At 46.3% G+C, this 15,728-nt stretch overlaps 1 protein-coding gene across 1 annotated transcript; it reads right to left on the minus strand.

The window, feature by feature from the left end:
* Nucleotides 1-215: 215 nt before the first annotated feature.
* pou3f2b (POU class 3 homeobox 2b) lies at nucleotides 216-3,050 on the minus strand. Its single transcript, XM_063069977.1, has one exon. It carries the CDS (start codon nucleotides 3,039-3,041, stop codon nucleotides 1,890-1,892), a length of 1,152 nt encoding a protein of 383 aa, XP_062926047.1. The 5' UTR covers nucleotides 3,042-3,050; the 3' UTR covers nucleotides 216-1,889.
* Between the last annotated feature and the right edge of the window lie 12,678 nt (nucleotides 3,051-15,728).

Raw genomic sequence — 15,728 nt, forward strand, 5'->3', positions numbered from 1 at the left:
TGCCGTGTTATAGAAGTGAATATTATATTGTTGCTGTCATCAGAATGACACTGTAGCCTATGACCGGGTTAGTGGATAAACTATGCGCTCCCGCCACTCGCTTAGAAAAGAGAATTCCCCAGAAAACCACCACATTAGACTTGAAGGTTGTGCGATCGCTTGTTTTATGTAAGTAACAAAATATTACTTTAACATAAATATATAAGGGACTCTGATTTTCTTCTTTTATCTGCACAAGACACATTGAAAGGTACCAAAAACAATCTTTCAAAGAGAAACGGGGGGGGGGAGCATAACGAAAATTTTACATCCCACATATAACATCTAATCAATTAAAACTACAGAAGAAACAGTTTTCAGAACTTCTTTAAAAGAAATAAATACATTGAGGCAGGCCACGTGAAAATGATAGTAAAATTCCCTGGGCAGCATTATGGAAAAATGTATACAAGGAAAAAATCATTCAGATTATGTTTATCTTCTTCAATTCAAAAGACAAATTTATGTAACATATTTACATAGTGGTATAAGATGTGCATGATAACCGCTCTCCATAAACCTGGGAGAAAAGGTTCTAACAAAGTCTTCCACTTTCACTGCGTTTTACTAAACGAACCGACACAGAATTTAGTTCGTGTCTCAGGGTTACTTCTGTCTGTACCAACCTATCTGACCCGGCGTTCTTCTTAAATATATTTTTAAATGTTCTCTAACACCTTACTAAATTTTATTGTCTTTAGGAATCGCTATAACTGCGGTTAAATTACAATCATATCACCACATCAAAATATCTCAAATATGTACACACCTTTTCTAGAATTTTGAATGTTTGGATATGTTCTTTGTAAGAAAGCGCAATATACTGATATGTTTTAAAGGTTTTTTTTGTTTCATTTTATCCGACTGGGGATTGCTTTTATGTTAAGATTGTAGACGCACATTTAATAAGTACAATGTTTTATACTGCAATATATTTTTTCGAAAAAAATGTGGCAGAAACTACAACATTTTGACTCTGCAATTTTATTATTTCATTATAGTACAGTGCTAATTCAAGGCGTGAAGACGCTAGCTAGCATATTTGTAATCGTCCTCTCCTATCAAATGTATTGTGTTTCTTGCCACCGGAATTAGTTTTTATTAAACATGGGGGGTAAAACTTTGAGTCGTGATCTGTAATACTTTATAGCGCCTGAAATGTATCGATTTATAGTTTATTTATTTACTTCTTTGTGTTTATGTGGATTTGTTCTGTTTGCAATTTCGCAGCTCCCAACTTCAGTTCCCAGCGAGAACTGTATCGTTTGAGCTGAGGTCCCTCTCCGCTTGACTGACACAGCCTATTCTCTGCTCACATACACTGCCTCTTGTCTTGTACAATTCAGCGCCTCGGAGAAATGTCTCCCACTCGGTCGGGATTTTCTTTGAAACAAACCCCGCAAATGGTGGCTAGTCCGGAGAGCAGTGTATTGGAATTTCCTTGCCCCTTTTAGCTTTTCGTGTAACAATCAAAACTGCAGCTCCTGTGGCCAAATCTCCCTCTGGCTTGCTTACACACACACACACACACACACACACACACACACACACACACACACACACACAACCCTCTTCTACCTGACACATTAACAATGCCAGCAGCCTTTTTCCGGGCGCCGCTCTGCTCTATCCTGGACAGTCAGTGCCTCTCCCCACAGCTTTCTAACGGTATGTATAATCAGTGCCTCTGTTATTATTTATATACTCACTCCATTTGCCCGCCAGCTCCGTCTGTATAGGTCAAAACCACATCATTAACATGTTCTACCGCAACGATAGTCCGGTGTTTTAAACTGTTCGTTTAAGAAAAGAACAAATTAAATGAACAGAGAGCGTGTGGGGGAGCGCATTCACTGTACAGAAGTCTGAACTCCGTGATGTGACGGCGGGGTGTCCCTGGACCCATATACATCCTCGGCTCCGGGGTGGGCTCCTCCAGGAGGAGTCATCCGTTTCTCTTTTTGTCTTCTGTTACAAAACCAAACCCTAACCACCTCCTTCTCCAGCTGCAGACTGTCCGCCAGAGTGGAGATCTCCTGGGCCGAGGGCTTTGGGCACTTCAAAAAATGACTTTCCAGGGCCCCCTTGACGCTCACCTCTATAGAGGTCCGCTTTTTCCTCTTCCTGCCCTGGGCAGCGATCTTGTCTATGCTGGTGGGGCTCCCGGACGACGAATCGGCCTCCTCCAGCCACTTGTTCAACAACGGTTTGAGTTTGCACATGTTTTTAAAGCTTAACTGGAGCGCCTCAAACCTGCAGATGGTAGTCTGCGAGAAGACATTGCCGTACAGCGTCCCAAGAGCGAGTCCCACGTCGGCCTGGGTAAATCCGAGCTTGATCCGCCTCTGCTTGAACTGCTTGGCGAACTGTTCCAGGTCGTCCGAGGTAGGAGTGTCCTCGTCCGAGTGCTCGTGACCCTGGTGCTGGTGCGGGTGGTGGTGGTGCGGCGGCGGGTGCTGCTGGTGGTGTTGGCTGTGGTCGCCGTGGTGGTGGTCGTCGTGGCCTTCCCTCAAGCCGTGGTGCATACCTTGAGTCGAAGCCGGGTTGATCATGCCGTTGACCGTGAAGCCCGGCTGCGAGTAGATGAGGCTCTGCCCGTTGGATGCCATGCTGGGGATGTGAGCTGAAGTTGTGTTGCCCCACGCTCCGTGGTGGTTCCCATGCTGGTGCACCATATGAGGCGGCCGGTGGTGCAAGGTGCCCCCGCTGTGGAGTTCGTCCCTCCCCGACTGCACCGCGGGTTTGATGTCTTGCTGGCCGAGCGGACTGGCCGCCACGCCGGCCGACCACGGGGATCCCTCGGCGTGCGAGAGCGCCGTTAACCATTGATGAGCATGGCTGAGAGGGTGCCCGTTGCTCTGCATGTAATCGTTCTGGACCAGTTTTTGTGCATCCCTGTAGGCTGTGCCTTGTTGCATGCTCCCCGGCTCGGCGTGCACGATGGAGTTGGAGGTGAGGATGTTGCCGCTCGTAATGTAATGATTAGATGCTGTGGTCGCCATGACTCGCGAAGCCGGAATGATCTGACTTGTTAAACGAGCCGAGCCTTTGACAACTTGCATCGAGCCCGGATCTTTGGCAGCCAGCGCGAGCAGGGGGGAAAGCCGACGCTGCGCGCGCGCCGGCTCCCGGCCTCCAATTGGCTGCCTGCCTCTTGATTGATGTGAGGAACCATGGCAACCCAGGCCGGGGAAGAGCATCCCCGGCACGCGATTGGCGGCCGGGTCTGGTGGGGATTTCTTTGCCGGCTCGCTGGACCCATGCGGGCAGGGCGACCACGCGGAAGGAGGAAGCGTGGGGGTGGTGGTGGGGGGGGGGGGGAGAGGGAAAATGTTTCTGCCCCCGAAACAGGAATCACAACAAAAGCAGCAAAGTGAACAGTCGAGAGCTCCGGCGCCCGCTGCACTATCACAGCACTTGCAAGTTAAAGCCGCGTCGAACGGGGAAGGAAGCAGAGCCGGTACGGGAGCGGTGCCAAGTTGTTAACAACAGAAACACAGTCACAAGTACTGGGGGAAAAAGATCTCGAGAGCCCGCTGCCTTTTCAGAGTGGCCGCCGTGTTGCGAGAGAAAAGTATCTTCGCAAGTGACTTCCTCGGTACGCACTTCGCTCGCCCTCGGAGCTGAGACAAACCATTGCAACTCCTCCACAAATTTCCCCACGTTGCAACAATCAGAACACTTTCCAGTAATCAGTTCTTTTACTCTATAATATCGATTTTTCACTCGCGCTTACTTGTTTAAAAAATAGCGTTTAAGTTCTCTCATCATGTTTGTCAAGCGCGTTATGTCAGGAACGGACGATCCGGCATTTAAAACAATTCAGCTGCTGCCAGGTGGTGATGCAAACTTGCTTAATCCGGATGGTTAAACTAAAATAATAATGCAATCGAGTGCATCCTTGTTCACGCACATTAACGAGGGAGGGTGGGGAAGGGGCCGGTTCTGTTTGTAGCACTGGCCTTTCCTGCATCCGACCTCCACTCCCCCCAAAATTAAACAAGCCGGTCGGCGACTCGCATTTAGATTTCTATCGACTGCCTGAACGATTATGCGCCCCTACCTCCCTTCCTCTTCCTCGCCGCCAGAGCCAGACTGAGAAGGATCAGTCTTTCAGAGAGCGGGATGAAGTGATTACTGGATTGATGGGAATACGAATAGCCACGGCTCTCCACGTTCCGGCGCGATCCGCTTTGAGCGGATATCAGTGCGAGTGTGGTGAGCTGTCCCGGGGAGTCGATCCCACCAGCCTCACGTCGCTGGTGAATAACGGAACCCACTAGAGTTTAAACCGAAACGCCGCCCAGTCCAGCGCTGAACTCAGCCCGTTTAACCGATTCAGTCCGAGACAATCTCGATGTCTTCAACCCTGGTATCAAGCCCATACTTCTGGGTTTGGAGCCAGGGGTCGCCTTCCTCGTCAGGATAATCGCCAGGGCACCCAAGCCGCACCAAACTATTGCAGTTTCACAATTCCAGAGCCCAGCGCTTCCCATTTCCGGTGTAATTAGCTTCACCAATGAGTTTGCCGAGCTGTCACGTTGGTACAGTACTGCGAACAGCGTCACTGATGCTCAGCCTGACCCCGAGACAGAATGGGGGACACTCTCCTGAGCAATCGGGCTCGCCTTTGCAACTTTTTTTCTAACGGGGTTAAATTCCAGAGTAATCACGAAACAAGGACCAAAGTCCGTAAGGTGTTGAAGTATAATATGCGACCTGGCATGCTGCGTGGGGAAGTATAACACATCTAGTTATTTACTTAGAGATACGGCGCAGACCAGGCCCTTCCGTCCCAGGAACACACCTGTTTAACCTAGTCTAATCACAGGATAAATTACAATGACCATGAACCTACTAACCGGTACGTCTTTAGGAAACCCATGCGTACTCGGGAGAACGCACAGGCTCCCTACACAGGACGCCGGGATGGAACTCGAAACTCCGAATCCCCAAGCTGAATAGCAGCGAGAAGATCTGGCAGCTGGGGGGGGGGGGGGTCCTTGAAGATGGATGCTGCTTTCTGATGGCAACACCCGCCCTTAACCTCCACACCTGCCACGCTACCGTTACTCTACCGTGGTGCTCCAGCACTGAAGGCATATTGGCCCGAATAAGCATCCAGGTAATGTGGGTGGGCGAGCACAACAGCCTATGGGTATCATAGCCCTATATCTAAACCTTCAATGGCCCGATGGATGTTCACATGTGTTATGTGTTACATAGAACATAGAATAGTACAGCACAGTACAGGCCCTTCGGCCCACAATGTTGTGCCGACCCTCAAACCCTGCTTCCCATAAAAGCCCCCACCTTAAATTCCTCCATATACCTGTCTAGTGGTCTCTTAAACTTCACTAGTGTATCTGCCACCACCACTGACTCAGGCAGTGCATTCCACGCACCAACCACTCTCTGAGTAGAAAACCTTCCTCTAATATCCCCCTTGAACTTCCCACCCCTTACCTTAAAGCCATGTCCTCTTGTATTGAGCAGTGGTGCCCAGGGGAAGAGGCGCTGGCTATCCACTCTATCTATTCCTCTTATTATCTTGTACACCTCTATCATGTCTCGTCTCATCCTCCTTCTCTCCAAAGAGTAAAGCCCTAGCTCCCTTAATCTCTGATCATAATGCATACTTTCTAAACCAGGCAGCATCCTGGTAAATCTCCTCTGTACCCTTTCCAATGCTTCCATATCCTTCCTATAGTGAAGCCACCAGAACTGGACACAGTACTCCAAGTGTGGCCTAACCAGAGTTTTATAGAGCTGCATCATTACATCGCGACTCTTAAACTCTGTCCCTCGACTTATGAAAACTAACACCCCATAAGCTTTCTTAACTACCCTATCCACCTGTGAGGCAACTTTCAGAGATCTGTGGACATGTACCGGTAGATCCCTCTGCTCCTCCACACTACCAAGTATCCTGCCAATTACTTTGTACTCTGCCTTGGAGTTTGTCCTTCCAAAGTGTACCACCTCACACTTCTCCAGGTTGAACTCCATCTGCCACCTCTCAGCCCACTCCTGCATCCTATCAATGTCTCTCTTCAATCTTTGACAATCCTCTACACTATCTACAACACCACCAACCTTTGTGTCGTCTGCAAACTTGCCAACCCACCCTTCTACCTCTACATCCAGGTCGTTAATGAAAATCATGAAAAGTAGAGGTCCCAGAACAGATCCCTGTGGGACACCACTAGTCACAATCCTCCAATCTGAATCTACTCCCTCCACCACCACCCTCTGCCTTCTGCAGGCAAGCCAATTCTGAATCCACCTGGCCAAACTTCCCTGGATCCCATGCCTTCTAACTTTCTGAATAAGCCTACCGTGTGGAACCTTGTCAAATGCCTTACTAAAATCCATATAGATCACATCCACTACACTACCCTCATTTATATGCCTGGTCACCTCCTCAAAGAACTCTATCAGGCTTGTTAGACACGATCTGCCCTTCACAAAGGCATGCTGACTGTCCCCGATCAGACCATGATTCTCTAAATGCCTATAGATCCTATCTCTAAGAATCTTTTCCAACAGCTTTCCCACCACAGACGTAAGGCTCACTGGTCTATAATGACCCGGACTATCCCTACTACCTTTTTTGAACAAGGGGACAACATTCGCCTCCCTCCAATCCTCCGGTACCATTCCCATAGACAACGAGGACATAAAGATCCTAGCCAGAGGCTCAGCAATCTCTTCTCTCACCTTGTGGAGCAGCCTGGGGAATATTCCGTCAGGCCCCGGGGACTTATCTGTCCTAATGTATTTTAACAACTCCAACACCTCCTCTCCCTTAATATCAACATGCTCCAGAACATCATCTTCACTCATATTGTCCTCACCATCATCAAGTTCCCTCTCATTGGTGAATACTGAAGAGAAGTATTCATTGAGGACCTCGCTCACTTCCACAGCCTCCAGGCACATCTTCCCACCTTTATCTCTAATCAGTCCTACCTTCACTCCTGTCATCCTTTTTTTCTTCACATAATTGAAGAATGCCTTGGGGTTTTCCTTTACCCTACTCACCAAGGCCTTCTCATGCCCCCTTTTTGCTCTTCTCTGCCCCTTCTTAAGCTCCTTTCTTGCTTCCTTATATTCCTCAATAGACCCATCTGATCCTTGCTTCCTAAACCTCATGTATGCTGCCTTCTTCCACCTGACTAGATTTTCCACCTCACTTGTCACCCATGGTTCCTTCACCTTACCATTCTTTATCTTCCTCACCGGGACAAATTTATCCCTAACATCCCGTAAGAGATCTCTAAACATCGACCACATGTCCATAGTACATTTCCCTGCAAAAACATCATCCCAATTCACACCTGCAAGTTCTAGCCTTATAGCCTCATAATTTGCCTTTCCCCAATTAAAAATTTTCCTGTCCTCTCTGATTCTATCCTTTTCCATGATAATGCTAAAGGCCAGGGAGCGGTGGTCACTGTCCCCCAGATGCTCACCCATTGAGAGATCTGTGACCTGACCCGGTTCATTACCTAGTACTAGATCTAGTATGGCATTCCCCGTGGTCAGCCTGTCCACATACTGTGACAGGAATCCGTCCTGGACACACTTAACAAACTCTGCCCCATCTAAACCCTTGGAACTAATCAGGTGCCAATCAATGTTAGGGAAGTTAAAGTCACCCATTATAACAACCCTGTTATTTTTGCACCTTTCTAAAATCTGCCTCCCAATCTGCTCCTCTGTATCTCTGCTGCTACCAGGGGGCCTATAGAATACCCCCAATAGAGTAACTGCTCCCTTCCTGTTCCTGAATTCCACCCATACTGACTCAAAAGAGGATCCTGCTACATTACCCACCCTTTCTGTAGCTGTAATAGTATCCCTGTCCAGTAATGCCACCCCTCCTCCCCTTTTTCCGCCCTCTCTATCCCTTTTAAAGCACTGAAATCCAGGAATATTGAGAATCCCTTCCTGCTCTGGTGCCAGCCAAGTCTCTGTAATGGGCACTACATCATAATTCCATGTATGTATCCAAGCTCTCAGTTCATCACCTTTGTTCCTGATGCTTCTTGTATTGAGGTACACACATTTCAGCCCTTCTACCTTACTGTCTTCACACCATTTATTCTGCTTCTCTTTCCTCAAAGCCTCTCTGTATGTTAGATCTGGCTTTACTCCATGCACTTCTTTCACTGCTCTATCGCTCTGGGTCCCATCCCCCTCACAAATTAGTTTAAACCCTCCCGACCCATGCTAGCAAACCTACCTGCAAGGATATTGCTCCCCCTCGAGTTCAGGTGCAACCCATCCAATCTGTGCAGGTTACCTGGTTGTCTTTTGCTGCCTTACTTACTCAGTGCAGTCTCAGATGCTGAGATCTGCTGTCGTGCAAATACAGAGCAGGCAGTGGAAAACGGGTGGGAGTGCAGACTGGACGCTGGCACAAGAAAGCAGCATCTGTCATCAAGGACCTGCACCATCTAGGCCATAGTCTCTTCTCACTGCAGCAATTGGGAAGGAGATACAGAAGCCTCAGGTCTCACACCACCAGGATCAAGAACAGTCATTACCCCTCGGCCAGCAGGCCCTTGACCAGAGGGAATAACTTCACTTACCTCAACACTGAACTGATTCCACAACCTGTGGACTCACTTTCAATGACTCATTTTCTGAGCATTATTTCTTTATTGATTTATCTATCTGTCTGCTGGGAACCATCACTTTGTGGGACATTGCTCGGAGTCTTGGACCAAAAATTTTTTTTTATGTGACTATGTGCTTTTTTCTCCACTCTCGTTATTTTGAACGTTTTTGCACGTTGGCCCCCGAGGAACGCTGTTTCATGCGGCAGTATCTGCATATGGTTTGAATGACAACTAAACTTGATTTGATATGATTTTGAACTATCTATCTATGTATCTGTCTATCTTTCCATCTGTATCTGTCTTATCTATTGATCTATCTATCAATCTACCTATATATTTATTTATTTAGAGAAGTACAGTGCAGAAACAGGCTCTTCAGCCCATCTAGTTCACACCCCATTTAAGACCATAAGGCATAGGAGCAGAATTAGGTCATTCAGCCCATCGAGTCCACTCTGCCATTTCATCATGGCTGATCCCGGATCCCATTCAACACCATACACTTGGCCTCTCACCATATCCTTTGATGCACCAATCAGAAATCTATCAAACTCTGCTTTAGTTGTACCCACGGACTTGGCCTCCACCACAGTCTGTGGCAGAGAATTCCACAGATTCACCACTCTTTGACTAAAAAAAATCCTCCTTACTTCTGTTCCAAATGGGTCTCCCCTCAATTTTGAGGTTATGCCCTCCAGTTCTGGATACCCCACCATAGGGATCATCCTCTCCACATCCACCCTTTCTAGTCCTTTCAACATTCAGTATGTTTCAATAAGATCCCCCTGCATTCTTCTAAATTCCAGTGAGTACAGGCCCAAAGCTGCCAAAATCTCCTCATACATTAACCCCTTCATTCCCAGAATCATCCTTGTGAACCTCTTCTGGACTCTCTCCATAATGACAATACATCCTTTCCGAGATAAGGGGCCCAAAGCTGTTACTCCAAGTGCAGCCTGACTAATGTCTGATAAAGCTTCAGCATTATCTCCTTGTTTTTATATTCTATTCCACTTGAAATAAATAGCAACATTGCACTTGCCTGTGACTTCATTTTCTGGGAGTCTTGCACGAGGACACCTAAGTCCCTTCGTACCTCTGATGTTTGAACCTTCTCCCCATTTAGATAATAGTCCACACTATTGTTCCTTTCACCAAAATGCATTATCATACATTTCCCACCGCTGTATTCCATCTGCCACTTTTTAGCCCATTCTTCCAATTTGTCTGAGTCCTGGTACAATTGTATTGCTTCATCCACACTACCTACCCCTCCACCTATCTTCATATCATCTGCAAACTCTTCTACAAAGCCATCAATTCCACTATCTAGATTATCAACAATGGGGAAAGTAGCTGTTCCAGTACTGACCCCTGAGGAACACCACTAGTCACTGGCAGTCAACCAGAAAAGGACCCCTTTATTCCCACTCGCTGCCTCCTGCCTGTCAGCCATTCCTCTATCCATAGGATTTTATCTTGTGAAGCAGCCTCCTGTAAGGCACCTTATCAAATGCCTTCTGAAATCTAAGTAAATGACATCAACTGTGTCTCCTTTGCCCACCCTGCTTGTTCCTTCTTCGAAGAATACCAACAGATTTGTCAGGCAAGATTACCCTTCACAGAGCCATGCTGACTTTGATTATTTTATTATTCGACTTCAAGTACCATGAAACCTTGTTCTTAATAAGGTACTCCAACATTTTCCAAACCACTGAGGTTAGGCTAACTGGCCTATAATTTCCTTTCTTTTGTCTTCCTCCATTTTCAAACTGTCTACTCCCATCATAGAAAACCTACAGCCTAAATGGGCCCTTCGGTGCACAAAGCTGTGCTGAACATGTCCTTACCGTAGAAATTACCTAGGGTTACCTAGGGTTACCTAGCCCTCTATTTTTCGAAGCTCCATGTACCTATCTAGGAGCCTCTTAAAAGACCCTATCATATCTGCCTCCACCACTGTTGCCGGCAGCCCTTTCCAAGCACACACCACTCTGCATAAAAAACTTACCCCTGAATCTCCTCTGTACCTACTTCCAAGCACCTTAAAACTGTGTCCTCTTGTGCTAGCCATTTCAGCCCTGAGAAACGGCCTCTGACTATCCACACCATCAATGCCTGTCATCATCTTATACACCTCTATGAGGTCACCCCTCATCCTCCGTCGCTCCAAGGTAAAAAGGCCGAGTTCACTCAACCTATTCTCATAAGGCATGCTCCCCAATCCAGGCAACATCCTTGTAAATCTCCTCTGCACCCTTTCTATGGTTTCCACATCCTTCCTGTAGCGAGGCGACCAGAACTGAGCACAGTACTCCAAGTGGGGTCTAACCAGGGTCCTATATAGCTGCAACATTACCTCTTGGCACTTAAACTCAATTCTATGCTTGATGAAGGCCAATGCACTGTATGCCTTCTTAACCACAGAGTCAACCTGGACAGCAGCTTTGAGTATCCTATGGACTCAGACCCCAAGATCCTTCTGATCCTCCACACTGCCCATTAATGCTATATTCTACCATCAAATTTGACCTACCAAAATGAACCACTTCATACTTATCTGGGTTGAACTCCATTTGCCACTTCTCAGCCCAATTTTGCATCCCATCAATGTCCCACTGCAACCTCTGACAGCCCTCCACAATATCCACAACACCCCTATCCTTTGTGTCATCAGCAAATTTACCAACCCATCCCTCCACTTCCTCATCCAGGTAATTTATAAAAATCACAAAGTGTAGGGGTCCCAGAACAGATCCCTGAGGCACACCACTGGTCACTGACCTCCATGCAAAATATGACCTATCTACAACCACTCTTCGCCTTCTGTGGGCAAGCCAGTTCTGGATCCACAAAACAATGTCCCCTTGGATCCTATGCCTTCTTACTTTCTCAATAAGCCTTGCATGGGGTACCTTATCAAATGCCTTGCAACTACTATTCTACCTTCATCAATGTGTTTAGTCACATCCTCAAAAAATTCAATCAGGCTCCTAAGGGATGACCTGCCTTTGACAAAGCCATGCTGACTATTTGTAATCATATTCTGCCTCTCCAAATATTCATAAATCCTGCCTCTCAGGATCTTCTCCATCAACTTACCAACCACTGAATTAAAACTCTCTGGTCTATAATTTCCTGGGCTATCTCTACTCCCTTTCTTGAATAAGGGAACTACATCCGCAACCCTCCAGTCCTCTGGAACCTCTCCCATCCCCATTGATGATGCAAGGGTCACCACCAGAGGCTCAGCAATCTCCTCCCTCATCTCCCACAGTAGCCTGGGGTACATCTCGTCCGGTCCTGGTGATTTATCCAACTTGATGCTTTCCAAAAGCTCCAGCACATCCCTTTTCTTATTATCTACATGCTCTAGCTTTTCAGTCTGCTGAAAGTCATCCCTACAACCGACCTGCACTGGGAGTATAGCTCTCCACGTACCTATCCGAACTTCTCTTAAATCTTGAAATCGAGCTTGATTGCACCACTTGCACCGGTAGCTTGTCCCACACTCTCACAAACCTCCGAGTGGAGAAGATTCCCTCATGTTCCTCTTAAACTTTTCAGCTTGCAGCCTTAACCCATGACCCTAGTTGATGTTTCAGTCTGAGACCCTTCTTCAGGTCAGAGAAACATTCAGAATGAAAAATTGGTCTAGCCTGAAATATATTTTTATGCCTATACATAAATATACAGTACATTTCTACCTTCCTTGTGATACTGGATTGACCTGTGATAATATTTACTTGGAGCAACACCCTGAGCTTGACTTGAACAGGCTGATATGACTACACAATAGTTTGCGGACTGCAGGTTCATGTAAGTATTGTCTTTCCCCTATCACCTGGATCAACCTGTCACCTGCTGGCTCTTGCTTCACCCCTTCCACACACCCCAACCACATTTCTATACTGATTATCAACCCTCATTCTTTTCCGTCTCAGTGCAGGGTCTTGACCCGAAACTTGTATTCTGCTGCACGGGTTCTGCCTGACCTACTGTGTTCTTCCAGCATTTTGTGTGTTCCACAATCCTTGGTGACATCTTCACTGAATGCTCTGATATTGGAACCTGTGAGAGAGAAGCAATGACTTTGGTTGGAGGGTGGCTAATGTAACCCCGCTTTTTAAAAAAGGAGCGAGAGAGAAACCGGGGAATTATAGACCGGTTAGCCTAACATCGGTGGTGGGGAAAATGCTAGAGTCAGTTATCAAAGATGTGATAACAGTACATTTGGAAAGCGATGAAATCATCGGACAAAGTCAGCATGGATTTGTGAAAGGAAAATCATGTCTGACGAATCTCATAGAATTTTTTGAGGATGTAACTAGTAGAGTGGATAGGGGAGAACCAGTGGATGTGGTATATTTGGATTTTCAAAAGGCTTTTGACAAGGTCCTACACAGGAGATGAGTGTGCAAACTTAAAAGCAAACTGTATTGGGGGTAAGGTATTGATGTGGATAGAGAATTGGTTGGCAGACAGGAAGCAAAGAGTGGGAATAAACGGGACCTTTTCAGAATGGCAGGCAGTGACTAGTGGGGTACCGCAAGGCTCAGTGCTGGGACCCCAGTTGTTTACAATATATATTAATGACTTGGACAAGGGAATTAAATGCAGCATCTCCAAGTTTGTGGATGACACGAAGCTGGGCGGCAGTGTTAGCTGTAAGGAGGATGCTAAGAGGATGCAGGGTGACTTAGGTAGGTTAGGTGAGTGGGCAAATTCATGGCAGATGCAATTTAATGTGGATAAATGTGAGGTTATCCACTTTGGTGGCAAGAACAGGAAAACAGATTATTATCTGAATGGTGGCCGATTAGGAAAATGGGAGGTGCAACAAGACCTGGGTGTCATTGTACACCAGTCATTGAAAGTGGGCATGCAGGCAGTGAAAAAGGTGAATGGTATGCTGGCATTCATAGCAAGAGGATTCGAGTACAGGAGCAGGGAGGTACTACTGCAGTTGTGCAAAGCCTTGGTGAGACCACACCTAGAGGATTGTGTGCAGTTTTGGTCCCCTAATCTGAGGAAAGACATCCTTGCCATAGAGGGAGTACAAAGAAGGTTCACCAGATTGATTCCTGGGATGGCAGGACTTTCATATGATGAAAGACTGGATCGACTGGGCTTATGCTCTCTGGAATTTAGAAGATTGAGGGGGGATCTTATTGAAACGCATAAAATTCTAAAGGGATTGGACAGGCTAGATGCAGGAAGATTGTTCCCGATGTTGGGGAAGTCCAGAACGGGGGTCACAGTTTGAGGATAAAGGGGAAGCCTTTTAGGACCGAGATTAGGAAAAACTATTTCACACAGAGGATGGTGAATCTGTGGAATTCTCTGCCACAGGAAACAGTTGAGGCCAGTTCATGGGCTATATTTAAGAGGGAGTTAGATAAGGCCTTTGTGGCTAAAGGGATCAGGGGGTATGGAGAGAAGGCAGGTATAGGATTCTGAGTTGAATGATCAGCCATGATCGTACTGAATGGCGGTGCAGGCTCGAAGGGCCAAATGGCCTACTCCTGCTCCTATTTTCTATGTTTCTATGTTTTTGTAAAGATATCAAAACAGCTTGTTTGACTAGGGGCATGGTGGCATAGCAGTTAGCTTAATGATCTACGGTGCGAGCTGTAAGACTGGCGATCAATTCCCACCACTGTCAGTAAGGAGTGTGTACATTCTTCCTGTGACCACACGGGTTTCCTCTGGGTGCTCTGCTTTCCTCCCAAATTTCAAAATCTGTTGGCACCAGAAGTACGGTGACATTTGCAGGCTGCCTCCAGCACATCCTCAGACCATGTCAGTTGTTGATGCAAAAAATGCATTTCACTGTGTTTTGATGTAGGTATGACAAAATAATAAACTTTAATCTTTATCCTTGAGAACTTGTAACCTGAATCCTTAACAATGTTTTTTTGTAAAAAAGCATAAACATTCTGTTTGACTACTTGGGACTTCACCAAGCCTTATCTGGAATTTGTTTCAACACCCACACATGCTAGAGGAACTCAGCATGTCAGGCAGCATCTATGGAGGGAGAATAAACTTCTGTTTATTCTTCTCCATAGATGCTAGCTGATTTGCTGAGTTCTTCCAGCATTTTGTGTGTGTTGCTCAAGATTTCCAACATCTGCAGAATCTCTTGTGCTTTGAATCTTTTGAATGATAAGATGATGCTTCTATTTGCTTTCTTTTAACATAAAGAATTAGTTGCCCACAGCAAACAGCTCTGCGTGTGTCCAGGCATATATTTGCAGCACCTGTTTATTCTTTAACTCAGTGTGTTGTGTGGCTGTTACTGTCACCCGGGGCTGCAGCTGTGCCCCACACCATTTAGATAATGATTTGAGTATAAAGCAAGTGACACAGAGCATCCAAAATCTGACACAAGGTGTGAGACTAAGTCTGAACACAAGGCTAAGATTTGCTCCCACCTAACCCTACCAGGTCAGAAAAAAAAAGCCATTTTGAAACATGGGGTACTGCAAAATCTGTTTTGAAAATTTCTACAGATGTACCTTGGAGAGCACTCTAACTGGTTGGAGGGGCCACTGCACAGGATTGGTAAAAGCTGCAGAAAACTGTAAACTCACCAGCTCAATCATGGGCACTAGCCTCCACAGTATCAAGCACATCTTCAAAAGGTGATGCCTTAAAATGTGGCATCCATCATTAAGAACCCCCATCACCCAGGACATGACCTCTGCTCATTGCTACCATCAAGGAGGAAGTACAGGAGCTTGAAAACACAGACTCAACCTTTCAGAAACAGTTTATTCCCCTCCGCCATCAGATTTCTGAATGGACGGTGAACCAATGTACACTACCTCACCATTTCTTATTGTAATTTATAGTTTTTATTATAATGTAGTGCAATGTATTGCTGTTGCAAAACAACAGATTTTGCAACATATACTAGTGATATCAAACCTGATCCTCATTCTGATTCAGATTCTGAACTGAATTTGGGATGACTGCAAGCTCGATATCAGATCTATCAACATCCCACTTTTGACTTGATTCAATCCAGATTGACACTCACAACACGCTAGAGGAACT

This window comes from Mobula hypostoma, chromosome 2, assembly GCF_963921235.1.
Source record: "Mobula hypostoma chromosome 2, sMobHyp1.1, whole genome shotgun sequence".
In the NCBI taxonomy this organism is placed as follows: Eukaryota; Metazoa; Chordata; class Chondrichthyes; order Myliobatiformes; family Myliobatidae; genus Mobula; species Mobula hypostoma.

What these genes read in the sequence shown, in the direction of transcription:
- pou3f2b (XM_063069977.1), bottom strand. Translation starts at nt 3,041, where the DNA reads ATGGCGACCACAGCATCTAATCATTACATTACGAGCGGCAACATCCTC.